General features: G+C 61.7%; 4 protein-coding genes across 7 annotated transcripts; 1 reads left to right on the forward strand and 3 right to left on the reverse strand.

Annotated features, from left to right (window-relative positions):
• Window positions 1-1,012: 1,012 nt before the first annotated feature.
• Window positions 1,013-9,200, reverse strand: ZNF70 (zinc finger protein 70). Of its 4 annotated transcripts, none has more exons than XM_070769914.1 (3): window positions 8,898-9,200; window positions 6,402-7,299; window positions 1,013-5,790 (listed from the first exon to the last, which is right to left on the reverse strand). In XM_070769914.1, exon 3 carries the CDS (start codon window positions 5,742-5,744, stop codon window positions 4,383-4,385), a length of 1,362 nt encoding a protein of 453 aa, XP_070626015.1. In that variant the 5' UTR covers window positions 5,745-5,790; window positions 6,402-7,299; window positions 8,898-9,200; the 3' UTR covers window positions 1,013-4,382. The 4 variants fall into 4 exon arrangements, with proteins under 4 accessions (XP_070626015.1, XP_070626014.1, XP_019833356.2 ...); XM_070769913.1 differs by having other exon boundaries at window positions 8,738-9,200; XM_019977797.2 differs by lacking the exon at window positions 6,402-7,299 and having other exon boundaries at window positions 8,738-9,200.
• Window positions 9,201-10,136: 936 nt separating this feature from the next.
• LOC109571012 (V-set pre-B cell surrogate light chain 3) lies at window positions 10,137-11,424 on the reverse strand. Its single transcript, XM_019977137.2, has 2 exons — window positions 11,268-11,424; window positions 10,137-10,577 (listed from the first exon to the last, which is right to left on the reverse strand). The coding sequence occupies exons 1-2, from the start codon at window positions 11,314-11,316 to the stop codon at window positions 10,261-10,263; spliced, it is 366 nt and encodes a 121-aa protein (XP_019832696.1). The 5' UTR covers window positions 11,317-11,424; the 3' UTR covers window positions 10,137-10,260.
• A 1,062-nt stretch (window positions 11,425-12,486) lies between these two features.
• Window positions 12,487-14,240, forward strand: C17H22orf15 (chromosome 17 C22orf15 homolog). The gene is made up of 3 exons (XM_019977196.2): window positions 12,487-13,251; window positions 13,646-13,732; window positions 13,834-14,240. Exons 1-3 carry the CDS (start codon window positions 13,227-13,229, stop codon window positions 13,956-13,958), a joined length of 237 nt encoding a protein of 78 aa, XP_019832755.2. The 5' UTR covers window positions 12,487-13,226; the 3' UTR covers window positions 13,959-14,240.
• Window positions 14,241-15,271: 1,031 nt separating this feature from the next.
• Window positions 15,272-17,156, reverse strand: CHCHD10 (coiled-coil-helix-coiled-coil-helix domain containing 10). Its single transcript, XM_019977990.2, has 4 exons — window positions 17,016-17,156; window positions 16,599-16,821; window positions 15,710-15,857; window positions 15,272-15,471 (listed from the first exon to the last, which is right to left on the reverse strand). Exons 1-4 carry the CDS (start codon window positions 17,054-17,056, stop codon window positions 15,452-15,454), a joined length of 432 nt encoding a protein of 143 aa, XP_019833549.2. The 5' UTR covers window positions 17,057-17,156; the 3' UTR covers window positions 15,272-15,451.
• Between the last annotated feature and the right edge of the window lie 2,032 nt (window positions 17,157-19,188).

The raw sequence follows: 19,188 nt of genomic DNA on the forward strand, positions 1-19,188 counted from the left end.
TTACCCCCCGAAGGTGGTGCATGTCCATGGCGCACACATCCAGATACCTGTGATCCCAGCGAACCTCCGCGTGGCCCCAGGAGCCGCGCCAGAGGCCATTTGGTTTCCACCTGGGCTGAGGTGACTGAACCCCCTTGTCACCTCTGAGAAGTCCTGGCAGCTGTAGTGGGGGCTCCTGCCTCCCACTGAACTGTCCCCCCGACCCCGCAGCGGCCAGCTGAGCTGATCCGAGACCACTGCACCCGCGGTAAGCTCCTGCCCTCGTGTCCCTCCTGCCACGGGAGTGGCCAGGGCGACCCCCTTCTTGAGGCTCTGCAGCTGTGATGGTGGCCGGCCCCCACCACAGGAGGGCGAGGGGAGAGAGGGGGCGGGTGAGGGGACCATCCTGGGACAGACAGGACGTGGGAGAGGGTCCCCGTCTCCCACGACTGTGTGGGCTCCCTTATGCAGGCGGCCTGATCTGTGAGGTCTAGTTCTTTGCTGCATCTCGTGGTATTTGCTGAAACTTTTCTAAAATGTAATCAAGCACCACGTAGCATTCTAGCTTATGTTGAACGGCCTTTGGGAGTTAGGGTAGAAAATCAAAGGAATATTTCAAAACGCTGACAGTGTGAGAAACACCTGTGCCCTCAGTCTGCCAGGCAGGTGTGCATCCTTTAGTCCTCCAAGCCCCATGGGGCTGGGCAGTGCCATCACACCCTCCGTGTCACAGCCGAGGTCGCTGAAGCACCAGCCTGTGACATCAGGAGTGGACTCAGGACAGAGCCCGGCACTGACCAGACCAGGAGGGGCAGGTGTGCCCGATGGTGGGTCTCTCGTCGGCCTAGACAGGGCGCTCCACACTCGGACAATAACTCACAGAGATGGGGCGGGGATGAGCATGACCTTTGGGGGTTAACCGACCCAATACATACTAAGCTGGAAATAAATCATGCCTCACTCTAAACAGCAATGTTACTCATAGGAGAACTTCTTATGTAAGAAGAATTACAGAAAGAATCAGAAAGCAAAATCCAATAATTTGCTGTTTATAAGTTACAGATATATAGCAAAAATATATACACAAATTTTAAAAATAAAATGCCGAGCTAAATAAACTCTCATGCAAATGCAAATTAAAAAAAAAAAAGCAAGGGGTTTCCATTATAATGTTTGGAAAAGAGAAGTTGAAGCTAGAAGCATTAAAAGAGGCAAAGAGGGCATGCAAAGGCACAGGTTCTCAGTTCATCTCTGTTAAATAGACATCTGCTCCAAATACGGTAATCACTTGATCACGTACACCCTGTCTATCGAGATAACGGCATGACTAACAAAGCGTAAACGGCACTCATAAAACAGAATAGAAACCAAGGCAAAACAGAAACACGTCAGGGAAAAGCACACAAAACCAGACCGTGGTGTGACCAGGTAAACCAGCGCTCCTAACTACCGTGGGGCCACAGGCTTCCTCCCGGAGCAGCCCAGCCGTGCACACACCCACAGGGCTTTGCTGGGCGCCTGGGCCCACGACCCCGGACCCCGGCATGCTCACCGGCTGCCAGGCGTCCTCACACCTCGAAGGGAAGACAAGTTAGAGCAAGTGCGGACTGGAGCAAAATAACATAAAGACTGAGGTAACAAACCGAACTGACAGAGTGAAAACACGTTTCTTGAGAGTACACAAATGCTGTATAAAACTGATAATATATTCAGGCTCAGAGAATGTCTATGGACACTTAAAAATCCTGACACCAGCACATAATAAGTAACAGCAATGACTGAAGCAGTCATCACTGGGGTTAGGATTAGGGTTAATTTAAAAACACTAATTTTTAATTATTAAAAAATACTAATTAAAATAATAATAATGGGGTCAAAGGGAAATTCCTAAGAGCAAAAAAAAACCCAGACGTCAACAGTATAGAGCAGAAAAAGCTGTAACTACAAGAAAACAAACACAGACCCAAGTACCCACGTTTACTAGAAATGTTAAAAATTATTAATTACCTAAATAATTAATCTTAGAAATGTAAAGTGTTAATATTAAGCAACAAAAAAGATAAAGAAAAGAGCAGAATACATGTACTTTGACAAAACAATTCGATTAGTAAACAGAACCAAGAACTGGAGCTTTACGACAGTCAACAACGTCTGCTAAAAGAAGGGAAAACTAAGACAATAAAACAAAATCCGACAACGAAACTCGAGGACAATTCAAATGCTACCAGGACGGCCTCTTACAACGTCGCTGTCTGGGAGCCCAAGTCAAAGGACTTAGAACACATAAGAAAACAAGGAAAGAGCATGAGCTGAAGACTAGGTTCCGCTCACACTTCTGAAAAAAAGCACTTGCCTGGTCTGACCACGGTTTTGTGTGAGTCTGTCAACCCTTCAGGAGAGGAGTCTTACCTGCCGTGTTACATAAATCAGAAAAGAAAGGGATGGGGGTGGGGGGGAGAAGGTCCGCGTTTAGAAGCTTGAGGCGAGCGTGAAGTAGCTGGAAGGCGCGGGGCTCAGCAGGCTTGCTGGGCTTGGGGGGCGACCCAGGTTGGCTGAAACCGGCGATTTACGAGCAGGAGACTCCGGAAGGGTGGTTTTAAGGAGAGTGGTGACGTGTGCAAAGTGATGCTTGGAAAAAAATAAAACAATTTGGCTGGGAGCACAGCGCGCGGAGGAGACGGCAAAGGTTGGAAGTGGATGACTGCCCTGCCCAGTAAGGACAGTCCTGGCCAAGGCTGAGGGGGTCCCGGGGGTGGGGCAAGGAGGTAGATCTTAGGGGGCCCTGTCCCCCTGCACCAAGCGGGGGTGTCAGCATTCTCTCAATTCTCACAAGTGATGGGCGATCCTCCAGGCGGGCTGCCACTCAGATGGGCGCACACAGGGGCTGGTTTAGTACCCCCACGGACAGCAGGGGCTGCACAGAGCTGGTCTCCCCAGACCAGCAGACCTGTCCTTTCAACGTCCCCAGCTGCCAAGCCTGCTGATGGAGGAACAGCTCTGGCCTTCCCATTTTTATTCAGGACCATCCTAGCTGCCGAGCCAAGCCCCATCTGCTGAAATAACCAGCATGACCCTGACGGGCTCGTAGGACTGCGGCCGCAGACATGTAAAACTTCAAAATCAGTTCAGCCCACCTCCTCCCCGAGCAGTGCTAAGGGGCCCTGCGAGGGACAGTACCAGAGACCACCGCCAACTCCCAGAGGCCAGGGACAGACGCTTCTGGGGCAGCCAGATGCGGCCCTGCCCGAGCCCATTCCTGGGCCAGGGGCAGGGGACTTAACTGGGATGGCCACCTTCAAGCCTTGCTGGGTCACAGCGGGCAGGTGTGCACCTAGGCGATGCCAGGGGGCTGCCTGGGAGCTGGCCGCCCGCCTGCTACTGGTGGGAGGAGGAGGAGCTCTGGAAACATGGCACCCTCAGAGCCCCGCCCTGAGGATGCCCAGCTGAACTGGCCCGGGGAACCGGAAAGGGTCGCTGTAGCCCCAGGCACCACACCCAGGGCACAAGCTGGAGGGGGAGGGGCCCTGCCATCTTGGGAACCAGACGGGCCTGTGTCTCCCCTGCCGGGGGGGCCGCAGCAGGAGGTGGGGTGTCACCCTGGGTCTCCGTCCTCAGTTGCCAGTTGCCAAAGCTCGTGAGTGCCCAGTCCCAGTCTGAATGGGAGCCTTGAACACACACACACACCCCCCAGGGGAATGTGGCATTCCCAACGTCCCCACCTCCTGGAGAGGGAAACGGAGCCTTGGGGCTTCCTCCAGGACACCAAGGCAGGAGGGGCCAGAGCTGGACCCTGAACCCAGCCCTTCAGACCGGAACCCCTTCATCCCTGGACAGGGCGCAGGCTGCCCAGCCACAGAACGGAGGCCCCGCAGGCGCCCCAGCCTGGACGCCGGGTCTGGCGGAGGGCTACTCCTCGTGGCAGGGTCCTGTGCCTGGCTGAGCCGGGCAGCGCCTCCACCTCCGCTGGAGGGCCTACAGCCAGGCCCGCCCTCAGCCAACCCAGGCCGAGGGCTGAGAGGCGCGGGGTCCTCGCCTGCCACCCCAAGCCCAGGAGGAGCCCTCCTGCACCCGCTCCGCCCCACCGCCGAGCGACCCTGCAGTGGCCAAGGTGACCCTCGACTTTGGACTCATCTTCCCCGGGCTGTACGGGCTGCGAGTCCGCTTCACTTCTTCAAGTGTCTGACGTTAGAGCTCGCCGGACGTCTCCCGGGGGCTTAACCCCACTTCGTCCCTCTGACGTGTATTCGTCTGCACTTTAGAAAAAAGCGAATGGAGGCCAAAACCAACCCCCCGGGGTCACGGCAGAGAAGAGCCGGCCGGGATTCCGCCGTCCGGCTGGCCCCCCAGGTCCACCCGCTGGGCCGGGGGCGCCAGGGCCGGCGTGCCCTCGCCCCGGGCGGACCCTAGAGCTTGTCCGCCGCGTGGACCTTCTGGTGGCGGAGGAGGTGCGAGCTGCCCCGGAAGGCCTTGCCGCAGCGGTTGCACTCGTAGGGCCGCTCGCGCGTGTGCGTCTTGTAGTGCTCGATGAGCGCCGAGCGGTGGCGGAAGGCCTTGCCGCACTCGTTGCACACGTAGGGCTTGCGGCCCGTGTGCGTGCGCTGGTGCTGGATGAGCGCCGAGCTGTGGCGGAAGGCCTTGCCGCACTGGCCGCACTCGTAAGGCCTCTCGCCCGTGTGGGTGCGCTGGTGCTCGATGAGCGCCGAGCTCTGGCTGAAGGCCTTGCCGCACTTGTGGCACCGGTAGGGCCTCTCGCCCGTGTGCGTCTTGCGGTGCTCGATGAGGTTGGAGCTCTGGCTGAAGGCCTTGCCGCAGTCCGCGCAGGCGTACGGCTTCTTGCCCGTGTGGACGCGCTGGTGCCGCAGCAGGTGCGAGCGGTGGCAGAAGGCCTTCCCGCACAGCTCGCAGGCGTGCGGCCTCTGCAGCGAGTGGATCTTGCGGTGCTGGCTCAGGCCCGAGCTCTGGTTGAAGGCCTTGCCGCACTCCTGGCACGCGTAGGGCTTCTCCCCAGTGTGGATGCGCTCGTGCTTGCGCAGGCTGGAGCTGCGGCTGAAGTCCTTGCCGCACTCGCGGCAGACGTACGGCCGCCTCCCGCTGTGCGTCTTCGCGTGCTGCGCCAGGGCCGAGCTCTGCCGGAAGGCCTTGCCGCACTCGCCGCACTCGTACGGCTTCTCCCCGGTGTGGATGGCCTGGTGCCGGAGCAGGTGCGAGCTCTGGCTGAAGGCCTTGCCGCACTCGCCGCACTCATACGGCTTCTCCCCGGTGTGAATCACCAGGTGCCGGAGCAGGTGCGAGCTCTGGCTGAAGGCCTTGCCGCACTCCCGACACGCGTAGGGCTTGGCGGGCTGCGCGGTCCTGGGCGGCCCCTGCAGCCCCAAGTCACCCCTGCCCACCGCCTCCCTGGCAGGCGGATCGGCGGCTTCCCCGCTGCCCGTGATCCGGTACGCAGTCGGGTCTGGTTTCTGGAGGAAGGTCGGGCCGAACAGCTCATCGTCCTGGGCCCTGTCTCCCGGGGGGACGCTCTGAGGCGGAACAGGGCTGGAGCACAGATCGAAGTCCCCCCGGTAATCGTCCTGCTCCCCGCCTTGCTCCCCGAGAGGGATCTCCTTGTAGATGACGGCCATCTGCTCCAGAGCCCTCCCCTGAAGAAAGGGGGCCCCCAGGTCCTCCTCCGCGAACAGGTCTGCCTGCATGTCCAGCCCGCCGGCAAACACGAAAGCCTCACCCAGCTTGGCGGCCGGGGGGATCTCCACAGAGGGGCCCGTCATCCCAGCGGCTGGGTCTGTCTGGGACACACACAGCTGCTCTCGGATTCTGAAAAGAAAACAAGAGACACTGTCACATCAGCAGGTCAAGCAGCGAGGAGCCGGACCCCAAAGCAGATGGAACCAAGGACACAACCTTGCCCTCGAAGACGGTCCTGGGTGAGTCAGAGACAAGCCAGAGACTTCCCAGAAACAAGCGCAAGGCGGACGCTGGTGTCCAGACTCTAGAGGCTCAGGGCACCGGAAAGATGGGCGAGGACAGCAAGGGAGCCATTCTGGAAGAGGGGCGGAGTCCGGCCCCGGAGGGTGCTGGGGCTGGGGTCTTGCTGGGAGAGGGCATCTGTTTGCCTCCTGTGCTCGGTGGGCGGCACCCCTCCAGCCCGGAGCCCCAGCCGGAACCCAGGAGTCAGATCTTCCCAACATCCGCCCCATCCACGTCCTGAGGGCCCACTGACGGGGTCTCTGCCTCTCTCCAGGCTGACTCCCGATGGATGCCCATCTCCAGCTCCCCCCCCACACATCTGTCCTCTACGTGGACACCAGGGTCAAACACCTAAACCCGGTCATGATGGCGGCGTCCCCCTTCTCAGGAGCCTGCAGCAGCCCACGCCCTCCATGGCCGGCCCTGCGGCCCTGTCCCCGGCCTCTGCTTCCACACACCCTCATGCTTCCAGCTCCACAACTCGTATGAGCCGCTCTTTCCTCCGCCTGACTGGTCCCCTCACCACTGGCTTCTCACGTGGCCACATGCTCATTTTTCCAGACTCAGTCCAAATGCCTCCTCTTCTCTGCACCCTCAGACCCGGACAATCTCGGGCACGTGGCCCCAGTGGCCGCAGATGCGGGACACGCATCCATCACAGCACTGGGCACTCGCAGGGCAGGCGTCCTGGCAGGACCCCCCGCAGCACTGCCTGTGAACTCCCCGAGGGCAGGTCCGGGGCTCCTCTGAAGTGGAAGCCCCAGCTCCCAGCACAGCCGCTCCGTCTCTACACGCACACACCCACTGAATAAATAAATGACTCAACGGAGGAAAAGCCACTTGCTTTTGTGTCAGTACTGCTTGCCACACTTTTATTTTTTGCCAAAGAACTTTGTATTCAATCAAGTCAATTATCTCTGAGCCAAAGTTTTTCCAGTAGTCATGTACCGATGTGGGCGTTGGATCATAAAGAAGGCTGAGTGCCGAAGAACTGATGCTTTTGAACTGTGGTGTTGAAGACTCTTGAGAGTCCCTTGGACTGCAAGGAGATCAAGTCACTCAATCCTAAAAGAAATCAACCCTGAATATTCATTGGAAGGACTGATAATGAAGCTGAAGCTCCAATACTTGGCCACCTGAGTCAAAGAGCTGACTCATTGGAAAAGACCCTGATGCTGGGAAAGACTGAGGTCAAAAGGAGAAGGGGACGACAGAGGACGAGATGGTTGGACGGCATCAGCAACTCAATGGACAGGAGTTTGAGCAAGCTCCGGGAGATGGTGAAGGCAGAAGGCCTGGTGTGCTGCAGTCCATGGGGTCGGAGAGTTGGACACGACTGAGCGACTGAACAACAATCTAGGAGATATAAACAAACACAAGAGACAAAAGCAGAGCTGCTCGGGTGGAAGGGGGTGTTCCACAGGGGACAAGCAAGGAGCGGGGACACCCCACTCAGCCCCCCAACCCCATGTGGGAGCCCCAAGGGAGCCCCGCAGGACCCCATTCAGAAACCGTGCAAGCTCCAAGGAGACTCTTGAGGTACCATAATGGTGACAACTCGAGGTTATTGAGCATCTGCCGCGTGCAAGGCACTACTAGGCCTTCTACAAGCCCGTCTCATTTACTCCTCAGGACTCCATACAAAGGCACGCTTCCCCAAACACGGAAGTTCAAAGAGGAATGGCCTCAAGAAGACACGGGAAATTCATCAGGATAGTCACGGCGGAACTCATTCCCAGTTGAATCTTTTTACTGAAATGTTTACTGGAGTCTAGCTGACTTACAATGTTGTGTTTGGGGTTTTTAAGTTGTACTTGATCTTTAATTGGAGGGTAATTACATACTGTGTTGCTTTCTGCCGTACACCCACATGAATCGCCCATAGGCACACGCACGTCCCCTCCCTCTTAAGCCTCCCTCCCACCCCTCTAGGCTGTCACAGAGCAAGGGTTGTTTTGTTTTCAGTGAATTTTCAGCCAGGTGTGAAAAAAAGCACAGAACTGCAGTATCCTCAAGACGTCTAAGCTCACTCCCATTCCTCACAACCCCCATCTCCACTGCTCCCCCTCCTCAAACTTCCCACCCCATTTCCACCCTGGCCCACCCCTTCCCCGTTAAGCTTAGACCTTCTCTACTCAGGCCTTCTCCAGCGGGTCCACCGATGGGCATCACTCCAACCAGCTCTCTGACCAGCCTCAGGTTCCTCACCTTCCTGCCCTGCTGCAACCGCCCACGAACTACCCGCCTCCCCCGCCAGCTCCTCCTAAGATGCTGAACGTCGCCAAGGAAAATCATAGGCCTTGTGGCTGGCACGGAGACAGATTTCGAGTTTCCAGTTTCGGCTGGCGCTTCAGCTCCAGTGTCCAGTGACCTCCTTGCAGCGGGCCAAGCCCTCTCTTCTGGGTCCTCACTTCCCGCGCCCCCCCCTCCAATTCTGGCAGGCACCCCAAGACCTCCTTCTCGAAAAACCCTCCGTTTCAGAGACTGCAAATGGGCAGCCTGGAGACCCTGTCACAGACGCCTTGTGCCTGGCTCTCAAAGAGTCGGGCTTTTCCTTATTGTTTGACTCAGCTGCCACAGTATTTAAAACTCTAGGTTTTCTAGCGAAGAGCTGGAAGATGTGACAATAAGGGGCCCAGCCTTCGCTCACTCACGGGGCAGGGGGCGGCTGCTGGATAACCAACCTCAAGCCTCGTTTCATTCCCTTGGTTTCTGAAAGCTCCTCTCCCCACTAATCTTCCCGCCCCACTGACCCCTCTTTCGCAGGATCTGGGCAGTTGTGACCTCCACCCACCTGCTAAATCCTGGTTTTTCCATTCCCCCTAGGTGCCAGCTACCCGCTAAAGTCTCCGCCGTGTTGAAAAAGTTGGCGACGCTTTTATCTGTGCCCAGCAATGTTTTCACCGATGCTTTGGGGCTGAAATGTCCTAGGTCTGGAACCCCGTGCTTCCCACCTCTCTCGGGCCTTCCCGGCTCCTCCGGCCTCTGTCACTCTGTCCTCCGGGGCTCCCAGGGCCTGGGCACCGGGCCGGCCCCCGGGGCCCGTCCTCCGGGCTGGAGGCTCACGAGCGGCCGCGGCCCCGCACCTGCTCCCAGCGCCGGGGGCCGCCCACACCTGCGCCCCCAGAGGGACAGGTGGCCGCTCTCCCGGGCCGGGGCGGGGCCGCTCTCCCGGGCGGGGCGGGGCCGCAGCTCAGCGCCTCCAGCCCCGCGGCCGTGGCCTCGCTCGCTGGCGGCTGCTGACGCGAAGCCCGCGGCCCCGCCCCCGCCCGCGGCACTTCCGGGGCCGCTCTAGGCCGCGCGGAGGCCCGCGTCTCGCTGGTCCCGCCGCCTGCACGCCAGGCCCCTGGATGCCGGACTCCGGGGGTGGGGCGGGGCGGGTAGGGAGCGGGCCGTCCCGTGGGCGCGCGGCTCTCGGGGCGGTCCCCGAGCGCGTCCCGGCCGGCTGGGCGGGCTGGGTACCTGTCCTGCGGGTGGGGCCGGCCGGAGGCCGAGGGGGGCGCTGGGGTCCCCGGGAGAAGGGCAGGCGTGCCCATCACGCCTGTTGGGATTTTCCACCCGCCGCCTTCGTGGGGAGCCCGGGACCCGCCTGCCCATCTCGTCCCCTCAAAGACCGATGAGAGCCCAGGAGATGGCTTGGCGCCTGGGCGGGACCCTCTCATGCATCTGATGGGTAGTCCCCCTGTTCATGTGGCGCCTCTTAGAGGAACCGGGAGAGAAGAGAGCTGTGTTCTTCAACCCCCCCACCCCCCTCCCAGGGCTAAGTTCTGCTTCTGGTGGCAAGCCTGCCTCTCTACCCCAGGAGGGCTGCTGCCCATGCCTCCCCTGCCCTCTGCCCACCTGCCTTCAGGTGCCTCTGAGTGTCTGCACCCCACACACACACTCACACCTGCCCCCTTGCCCCACCCAGGAGTAGGCAGGGGCTCCCGAAGACCCGGTCCAGTCCCCTCGTTGAGTGTTGGAACCCAACCAGCCATGCAGAGCCGGGACCAGCAAAGGCTGGTTCCTTTTTCTCTCACTCCAGCTCCTCCCGTCACAGGAAGGCAAGAGCCACCAGTCTGGGCCCCTGGGGGCTGGTGGGGAGGCTGGGCCCCACGCCAAGGGTCTCAGGTGCTTCCTCTTCTGCAGTAATCCCCAGGACCATCCCTACCCCCACACCCCGAGCCACAGGGATCTCATGACCCTCAGAGCAGTTATTGTTGACATGGTGAGTGTTATTAACCCATTTCACAGAGGAGGAAAACTGAGGCTCAGAGAGAGGGTCCCAAGGTCAGGAGTAGAAGTGGCAGGCAGACGGAAGACACTCATCCCACACCCCTAGAATAAGTCACCCACAAAGCAGTAATAATCGGCGTCATCTTCGGGCTGCACGGGGCTGATGGTCAGGATGCAGGTGTTGTGGGCTGCATCCGCAGCTGCAGAGAAGCGGTCCGGAATGCCGGGGGCCCGGTGTTGGTGCTCCTCTGAGCGGTAGTAGAGGAGCAGGCGGGGGGCGCTGCCTGCTCGCTGCTGATACCAGGACACGCCGAGGTCCCCGACGATGGCGTAATGGGGGCTGATCGTGCAGGACAGTTGGGCCACTTGTCCTGGGAAGACCAGCAGTGCTTCTGGCTTGGTCAGGGCTGGCTGGGAGGCTGAGAGACACACACTCAGGTCTGGCCTGGGCCCCTTCCCTCCAGCCCCTGCCCCACAAAGCCTGGGTCAGACTCCCCGGGAGAATCTGCTCCCAAAAGCTCACAGCCAGTGCTGTGGAATCAGCACTGTGTGGGCCACAGAGCGGGCAACCCTTAAGCCCCGTCTTCCCAAGGAGCCACATGCAGCTAAGGGTCCAGAATTCAGAGGGTGGGCTGGTGGGCTCTGGGTCCTCCTGCTGCCCACCCTCATCCCTTGCTCTGCAGACCCCCATCACTTAGGTCACTTCGGCTCGTCCAAAACCTGGCTACAGGCTGACCACCCCCAAGAGGCCGCCTGGGCTGTTACTATATCCATCGGCTCAGCCTCCGGCCACTGACTGCTGGAGACCTCCTCAGGGATAGCTTGTCCCTGAGGCCCTGCAGGGCAGTGACAAGGCCACACCAGCTTCCCCTCTGAAAAACTGAGTAGGAGACCAGTCTCTGAGAGCCCCCCAGAGTCAGAGTCCAAAGGTACCCTGGCTATCTGGTCACTCACCAGTGGGGAAACTGAGGCCAGGTCTCCTGTCCCCCTCAGGGCCCCTTCGGAAACCATCCCCCCTGCCCACTACGATTTACTTCCCCGCGATTTACTTCTAGAGCCCCGTGCTGTCTTACACACCCCTAGGTGAGCCAGGCCTTGGGAGGGCTCACCTGCCAGGAGGGCCCCGAGCAGAAAGAGGGCCAGAGGCGGGCAGGCCATGGCCAGAGGCAGGGAGGCAGGCAGGAGTCCGCTGTTCTGCGGGCGGCGCTCCAGGTGCTTCGGGACCTCCACACAAGGGAGGCCGCTGGACCCTGACACGACATGCAAATCGTCAGCCCCCCCACCCTGACAGCGGGGGAGGGCGGTGCCGTCTCCCCGTCAGCCAGTGGGCCCCGCAGGGCCGCCTGAGGGCAGGAGCTGGAAATCCACAGGTGCAGTCAGAGCAGGTGGCTGCTTTCCACCGAGGTCTCCTGTGTACGGTCACATGCACAGACCTCACACGTGTGGCTCGAGGGTTTTACACACACACACACACACACCCACACATCTCTGTAGCCTGTACCCAGACCAAATTTTAGAACATCTCCATCGCCCTAGAAGGCTCCCTCAAGTGCCTCCCTGACCTGTTACAGCCCTCCGCACCAATGTTATAAAGCTCCCACTGTGGGCCCCTCTTTATGGCACTTCTGTGACACTGCAGACAAAAGACTCCCTCCTCGGCGGCTCGAAAGACAAAAACCCCTTGACAAACAGGGGTGGTGGCTGGAGCCAAGGGTGCAGGCCGGAATCTGGGCACAGCCGCTCCCGACCGTGCTGCAGGACTCGGGTCCCCAGACACAGTGGTGTCCTGGGAAGAAAGCACTGGCCTGTGCGTCTGGGGAATGCTGCCCGGGGCCACCTCTGAGCACCTGCTGCCATCGAAGTGCGTCCTCCAGGTGGGGCTTCAGCCGGTGCTCCTTGCCCTTTCTCCAGCTATGAATGCCGAGGGAAGCAGAGCAACGCTGGTGGGCTGCGCTGGGATCTGGGCCTCCTCCCGCCTCCGGCGCTGAGCTCTGCCCCCAGAAGGGCACAGATGGCCTGACCACCTGGGGGGGAGGGCCGCTGAGAAGGAGGTCTCCTGAGTCCAGACGCACAGAGGGGCCGTGACATGGTGCAGCACACTGGAGAACACGGCAGCTTCTTAGAAACAGAAGCATACTCTCCCCGGACGGTCCGGCACCCCACTCCCAGGATCTGCCCTCAGGAAAGAGAAATAAATGCCTGTTCACCCAGAGACCTGCTGGCGAGTGTCTGTACTGGCCTCTTCATCATCACCCCATGCGGGAAACAACCCAAAGAGCAGGCAGCGAGCGGATCCACGGCACCTCCAGGCAAGGGGACCCTCCTGGCGTGAGAGGAAGGGGCCACCGACACGGGGACGACCCCGGTGGACCCCACACGCAGGAGTGCAAGGCCCTGCCCCGTCGGCCGCCTCCCTCTTCGTGACAGCCTGGCTGGGAGTTTGGGGGGACGAGGGACATGTTCTGTATCCTTAGTGTGGAGAACACTCCGAAGAGTGGCTGTGAACTGTATGCCAATCATACTTCAACAAGAGCAGGGGACAGAAGACGGGGAGGCCGGGAGTGCGCCTGGGAAGGGGGCCTGCAGAGTTGAGGATGCTCCCCCTCCAGGAACCTCCGACTCCCCGCCTGGGAGCTCTGTCTCTCCTTGCGGGCGGCGGCGGTGGGAGGGCACTGGTCTCTGGACAGCTCTGGGCCCGAGGCTCCAGCCCCCACTAGAGCCCTGCACCGGGAATGCCCGGACCCTCCACAAACCCCGTTACCCGGATACTGGCCGCTCAGACCTCTTGGCAGCTCCCACTGCCACAGAGACCAGCTTGGAAGCTGGGTGGGGGGGCAGGGGAGGGAACCTCAGTCTTCCCTGATCCAGTGAGGGGGAGAAGGCTGAGGATCCTGGACTAGCTGCAGGGACCGCCTGGACTGAGCAAGGAGCTCCGCTTGAGCCCACCCACCCATCACCCTCTCCACCCGTACACCTCCCACAGGGCCCCACCCTGCAGTCGAGCTCCACCCCAGCTCCTTCCCCAGGTCGGAAGTTGGGGGTCGGAGGGATCTGTCCCCACCACGGCCATGTTTATCAAGGTGATGTTCGGAGGTAAGTGGGGTCCCCTGTCCTAGCAGACAGGTGGGGGTGCGTTCCCTCTGCCTTGGAGGGGGAGAACGAGGAGGCGGTGTGGGGAAGGGGGTGTCCATGGGATGACATCCATGGGGAGTTGCTTGAGGGAAACAGGCGGGCTCTTCTGGGCCACACAGCTGCTGTGCCGCTGCTGGGGGAGCGTGTGTTCCAACTGTCCCATCTCTTCGCTGGTCAGGGGTCCTGCAGCTTCGGGGAGGGGGGGCGGGGAACCTGAGCTTCTGGTGGAGGCGGGGCTGCATGGTGGAGGCAAGAGTCCTTCAGATGTCTGGGGAGATGGGCGGGAGGAAGGCAGAGCATCCTGGTCTGGGGGGAAGGCGGGTGCCATGCGCCCACCTCTGCCCCTCTCCCACAGCCAGCTGCTGGGAGCTGGTGAACACCTGGTGTGGCCTTGGGACCCTCACCGCCCACCTGAGGCAGAGCGGCCAGGTGCCCCCTGACGGTGAGGGGGGGCAGCAAGGGTGCTGGAGGACCGGCTGAGGGCCCCCCCGCCCCAGCGGGGGTCGTACCAGCCCTGCCCTGCCTCCCTCTCCGCCCTCCCAGCGAGCGTCGCCCTGCTGGCTGAGGATGGGCACCTGGTGAGCCTCGCCGAGGGGCTGGAGGAGGGGCCTTCCCCAGCGCCCTCCGTGGCCAGCCCCCCGCTGCAGGAGGGGGGACCTATGTCCTGATGCAGATCATCAGTAAGTGGGGTCCAAGATTTGCGCCCCCCTGCAGTGACGTTGGAATATAAGAAGAGACAGGGGCACCCATGCCCTGCAGAGCCCCCAGCCTGGCCAGGACCCAGCCCTGTCCTTCCCATCCAATGCCCTGTCCTGAGCCCAGGCGGGGGTAGTAAACACGTCCAGAGTCGGGGGGGCGGGTACGGACCACCAGCCTCCCAGTGATCAGACTCCCTCCCTCCACAGAGGGGGAGGGAGGGGACCCCACCCGCTATGAGTGCCTCCTGGAGAACCCGGATGGGTGGCATCCAGAGCTGGCTGGTGAGTGTCACTCACACAGGAGAGCCTGGGGGCAGGGGCACCTGCCCACCCGCACCCTCAGGCAGGGTTTCCCGGGCCTCACAGAGGAGCCGCGCTGGCGTCGGGCCTGCTCCCTCAGGGCGACGGCCGGAGGCGGCGCCTGGGCCCTCGGCGTGGCCTCCAGAAGCAAGGTCCCCCTCCACAGCCCCGAGGGGTGGGCTCCCTGCTGTCCAGGACCCAGGAGCCGGGGCCTTGAGCCAGGTAAGGAGGAGACACGGACCCCAGGGGGCTGCTCGCACCCAGAAATGGGACCCCCTTCCCAGGGGACAGATGTTTGTGCTGAGAGGTGGACCGCAATGCCAGCCTCCCTCAGAGACACACGTAAAGCCACGTGACGGGACACAGTGTACCCGAGGGCAGGTCCCCACCAGCCCTGGGGGCTCGGTGACTGGGGAACGTGGAATAGGGCCTGGTACACAGTGGGCGCTCTGTGCGTAGACACTGAGTGAACTCAGCGGAGGCAGCAGCTCCGAGTGCTCGACGGCACTGAAGGGCCTGCTCCTCTGTGCCGGCAGGCCCTGTGACCTGGAACGTCACGGCCAAGCGGCCGAGCTGGACTGAGATCCAAGGGGGCTGGCCGTGACCTCTGCTCATGCGGTCAGGTGCAAAGGCCCGAAGCATTCCTCCTGCTGAATCTGCAATTACGGGGAAATTGCATCAGCAAGAGGGGCAAGGTGACCGACAGAGCGTGAGGCCACCGAGGGGCCCCCAGAGACGAGAAGGAGGCGGCACGCTCCTCCAGGGTCTCCAGCTGGCCGGAGTCGGACGCCCTTGAGGCTTGAGGTCAGCAGTTAGTGCCTCACCATCCGGTCTGCGCTGCCCGTCGGATTACGCAGGATGACAAGGTCACCCTCCCCACAGGGGGCAGCAGCTGAAGGGGTGGCACCCCACCCCGCAGTGGGACTTCCATCTCCCTCCCCCCCGCCCCCCGCAGACAGTCCAACAAGAGGAGACACAGCAGGTTCGGCTAAAATAAAGGCTTTTAATTGCACGTTTTCATCTCAGGTCATCTGTGGGGTGAGGGACCCCCTCCTCACTCTGGGTCCCAGCTCGGTGGGTACAATCTGACGTCATGGTCCGGCTGTCGGTGGGAGGGGGGTGCAGGTGGGTGCAGGGCTGGCCACCCAATCTGCTCTGGTCTCTTAGGGCAGGGAGCTCAGACCTGTAGAGGGAGGAGGTCAGGCCGAAGGTACAGGAGCCGCCGGGAGGAGCAGGAGCACCAGGGAGAAGTGGGAGCACCTGGGAGGCAAAGGAGCAGCCAGGAGGAGAGGGAGCACCAGGGAGAATCGGGAGCACATGGGAAGTGCAGGAGCACCTGGGAATAGCGGGAGCACCCCGAAGGAGTGGGAGCCGTGGACCGCCCTTCCCACCCTGGCGCCAGTCGGGCAGCAGCCGCTCACCGTGGTTGTACTTGCACTGCTTCAGGGCCTCGCTGAAGCCCTCACACAGGGTCAGGTCGCTCTGGGTGGTGGAGCAGTCCAGGAACTGCCTGATCTCATAGGCACAGGGCCCCATCTGCAGGGGCTGCGGGGCGGCGCGCTCCGGGCCCTGGGGCACAGCGTGGGAGGCAGCCGGATCAGCTCGGGCTGGGCACCCGGGAGAGGACTCCAAAGCTGGGGGTGGCGGCTGCCCCTCCGCAGAGCCCCCGGCCCTGGTGCCTCAGGGGTCCCTAGCGGGCAGTGTGCCCCAGGTCTTAGCGGCTCCATCCCTGAAATAGGGTGAGCCCACAGCCCTCTCGAAGCCCCTGCCGCTGCTGGTGGGGTGCGGGAACAGGGGCAGGTGGGGCAGGAGGCGGGACATGGGTCTAGAAAAGCCCAGGGCAGTGCTGGTATGAACTCCAGGCCGACAGGTTCTAACACCTTCCTGGCTCAGCCACACTGATCCTCATGATCCCTGACCCCGTCACTAAGCCCAAATGTGGCTCAGGACTGGTGGGGTGCCCAGTGGGGTACAGGTCGGCAGGCCCAAAGTCACTGACTACCAGTCACCCTTGGGCTCAGGAAGGGGCCTCCCGGGGGGTGGGAGAGCGGGCACTCAGGAACTCCAACAGCCCTCCCTTCTACTAGGGTTGGGCGACCTAGGGCTATCTCTGACCCCTAAGCACCTTGGTTTCCCCATATTTAAAGGGCTGGTTGGTGTCTGCCCACGGGGTTCTAGGGACCTTGGCCTCAGGGGATGGGTTGGGAGAGCCCGCCTGTGATGACCCCAGGCCAACAGCCGAGTGACCAGTAGGATCCTTCTTGCTGCGGCTCTGTGTCGGGCCTCAGTTTCCCCTGAGCCCTTGCTCACCTGCTGGGCCGCAGGCTGGGCGGGCTCTGAGCTCCCCCCACTGAAGGCTCCGGTCAGAGCGCTGCCCACGACGTGGCCCACAGCCGAGCCCACGGCCACTCCGGCGGCGGTGGTCGCCATCTGCGCCATCAGGCCGGGCTGGCCCGACGGGGCGGGGGCCGGGGCCGCGGCCGAGGGCGGCGGGTGCGCAGGCGGGTGCGCGGCAGAGGGCGCGGCGGGGCGGCTGCGGGATGCGGGGAGAGGCGGGGTCATTCCCGGCCGGACCCCAGGCCGGGCGACCACCGTCCTAGACGCGCGGCGGCAGCCCCCGCCCCGCCCCCGCCAAGATGGCGCGGCCGTCACCAAGGTCACGCCGCCGCGTCCTTGCGGGGCCGCGCTTCCCCCGCGCCCGCCCCCGGCGCCCGTGCCGGCTCCTACCTGGCTGGCCGCGAGGCCACGCTGCGGCTCCCCCGGGGCATGGCGGCGGCGGCGGCGGCGCGGCGGGGCCGGACGAGCCGAGTCGGAGACGGCGACCGCGGCGCTGGCTGTGGCTCAGGGACGGCGGCGGCGGCGCCGGTCCCCGCCGGCGGGGCGGGGCCGGGGCGGGACTGCGGAGACACGCCCCCGGCGGGAGGCCCGGGGCCCGGTCACGCGGCACCCCCGCGGGTCCCTGGCTTCTCCTTCGGCAGCTCCGGGGGTCGGTGAGCCTGCGCCCTCCGGGCCGCCGGCCCGAGCTGTGTGCGCCCTGGAGAATCGGAGCCGCTGTGGCAGCACGCGGAGGGCGCGCGCAAGGGCCACGGGACGGACCTTCAAAGGCCGCGGCGGAGCGCGGCAAGCCGAACCGAGGGCGGTCTGGCGATCGGCCGAGCCCTGCTCCCCCCTCCCGCGTGGCCCCAGGGTCGCGGGTGGACTGGGGCGGGTACAAAGCACTCACCCCCGTCCCGCCCCCAGAAAGCCTCCCAGGACTCTCACAGAGCACCCGCCAGGAGGCATCCGGTTCCCCCCTCGGCTCAGTTCAGTTGCTCAGTCGTGTCCAACTCTTTGCGACCCCATGGACTGCAGCACCCCAAGCTTCCCTGTCCATCACCAACTCCCGGAGTTTACTCAAACTCATCTATTGAGTCAGTGATGCCATCCAACCGTCTCATCCTCTGTTGTCCCCTTCTCCTCCCACTTTCAATCTTTCCCAGCATCAGGGTCTTTTCTTATGAGCCAGTTCTTCACATCAGGTGGTCAGAGTATTGGAGTTTCAGCTTCAGCATCAGTCCTTCCAATGAACACTCAGGACTGATTTCCTTTAGGATGGACTGGCTGGATGCAGCGCCAGACACCGACCGCGTTTACCCCGTGTGTCCTTTCCAATGGCTGTCCCCTGCGGGCCTAGGGGCATTGGTGCGGGTTTGAATCCTGTGGCCTTGAATTTTACGCCTTAGTTCCAGGTCCAGGGCAGGGCCATCCGGATTCAGGATGCTTCCCAGCCCTTCAGGAATGGCAGGTTTTCATGGTCCTTTCTGAGTGAGTTCTGAGTGGTCATATTGGTGCCCTTGGCAGGGAGGGCTCCTGACTTTCCTATCTTCACATCACTGTCCCCAACCCCCAAGAGAGGCCTCTTGGCCCAGGGACTGCAGGGAGGATGAAGTCAGGAGCAGAAGCATGGGGTAGGGGGCTCAGGTGGGCAGAGGAGGCCCCTCTGTGAGGAGGAACGGCAAGCGAGGAGGGAACAGGGGCACCGGCAGTGCCTGGCAAGCTGGGTGATGTCACGACTACGTCCCGACCACACAGTCCTCTCAGCCAGCCCGAGAAGCAGGGCCCTCCCCTGACCCCCATCTGGGCCTGGGCTTCAGTTTTCTCCTCCCTGCAATGGGGTGACTGTTTGCCTCCAGGAGAGGGGAGCATGTAAAGGTGGCCACTCTCTTCTGGCAGACATGCCAGGCCTGGGCCAGCCTCCACCCCTTTGCTCCTGCAGCCCCTGCTGACCTGCTCCTGTTTGCCACACCGGCCCCTCCTGGGCTGATCAGGGCCCCCCTCCTGCAGGAAGCCCTCTGGGACAAGCCCAGCTTGCTGTAACTGTGGCTTTCCACTGTGACCTGCAACGTGGGAGGCTGTTACTTAAAACTCCCATGACTGGTGGATTGCCGGTCCCCAGAACAAGGCCACGCATCCCTGGAGGCCCTCGAGACCATTTAAGGTAGTTAAACATTTTTACTTTATGCATTTTCATGTGTATCAGAAAGAAAAAAAATGTATCATCAGTTCATCAAATCCATGATTTCTTGACCAATATTGCTAAGATGAGGCTGAAATAGGCATTTCCATTTTTAAAAAACTGAATCACTCTGAAGAAACAGATGGCAGGCTTCCCTGGTGGTCCGGTGGTTAACAGTCCATGCTTCCAGTGCTGGGGGCATGGGTTCGATCCCTGAAAATTTTAAAAAGGAAGAAAAAGATGGCTCCCCCGTCCCTGGGATTCTCCAGGCAAGAACACTGGAGTGGGTTGCCATTTCCTTCTCCAGTGCATGAAAGGGAAAAGGGAAAGTGAAGTCGCTCAGTCGTGTGCGACTCTTAGCAACCCCATGGACTGCAGCCTACCAGACTCCTCCGTCCATGGGAT

Source organism: Bos indicus, chromosome 17, assembly GCF_029378745.1.
Source record: "Bos indicus isolate NIAB-ARS_2022 breed Sahiwal x Tharparkar chromosome 17, NIAB-ARS_B.indTharparkar_mat_pri_1.0, whole genome shotgun sequence".
NCBI classification, from domain to species: domain Eukaryota; kingdom Metazoa; phylum Chordata; class Mammalia; order Artiodactyla; family Bovidae; genus Bos; species Bos indicus.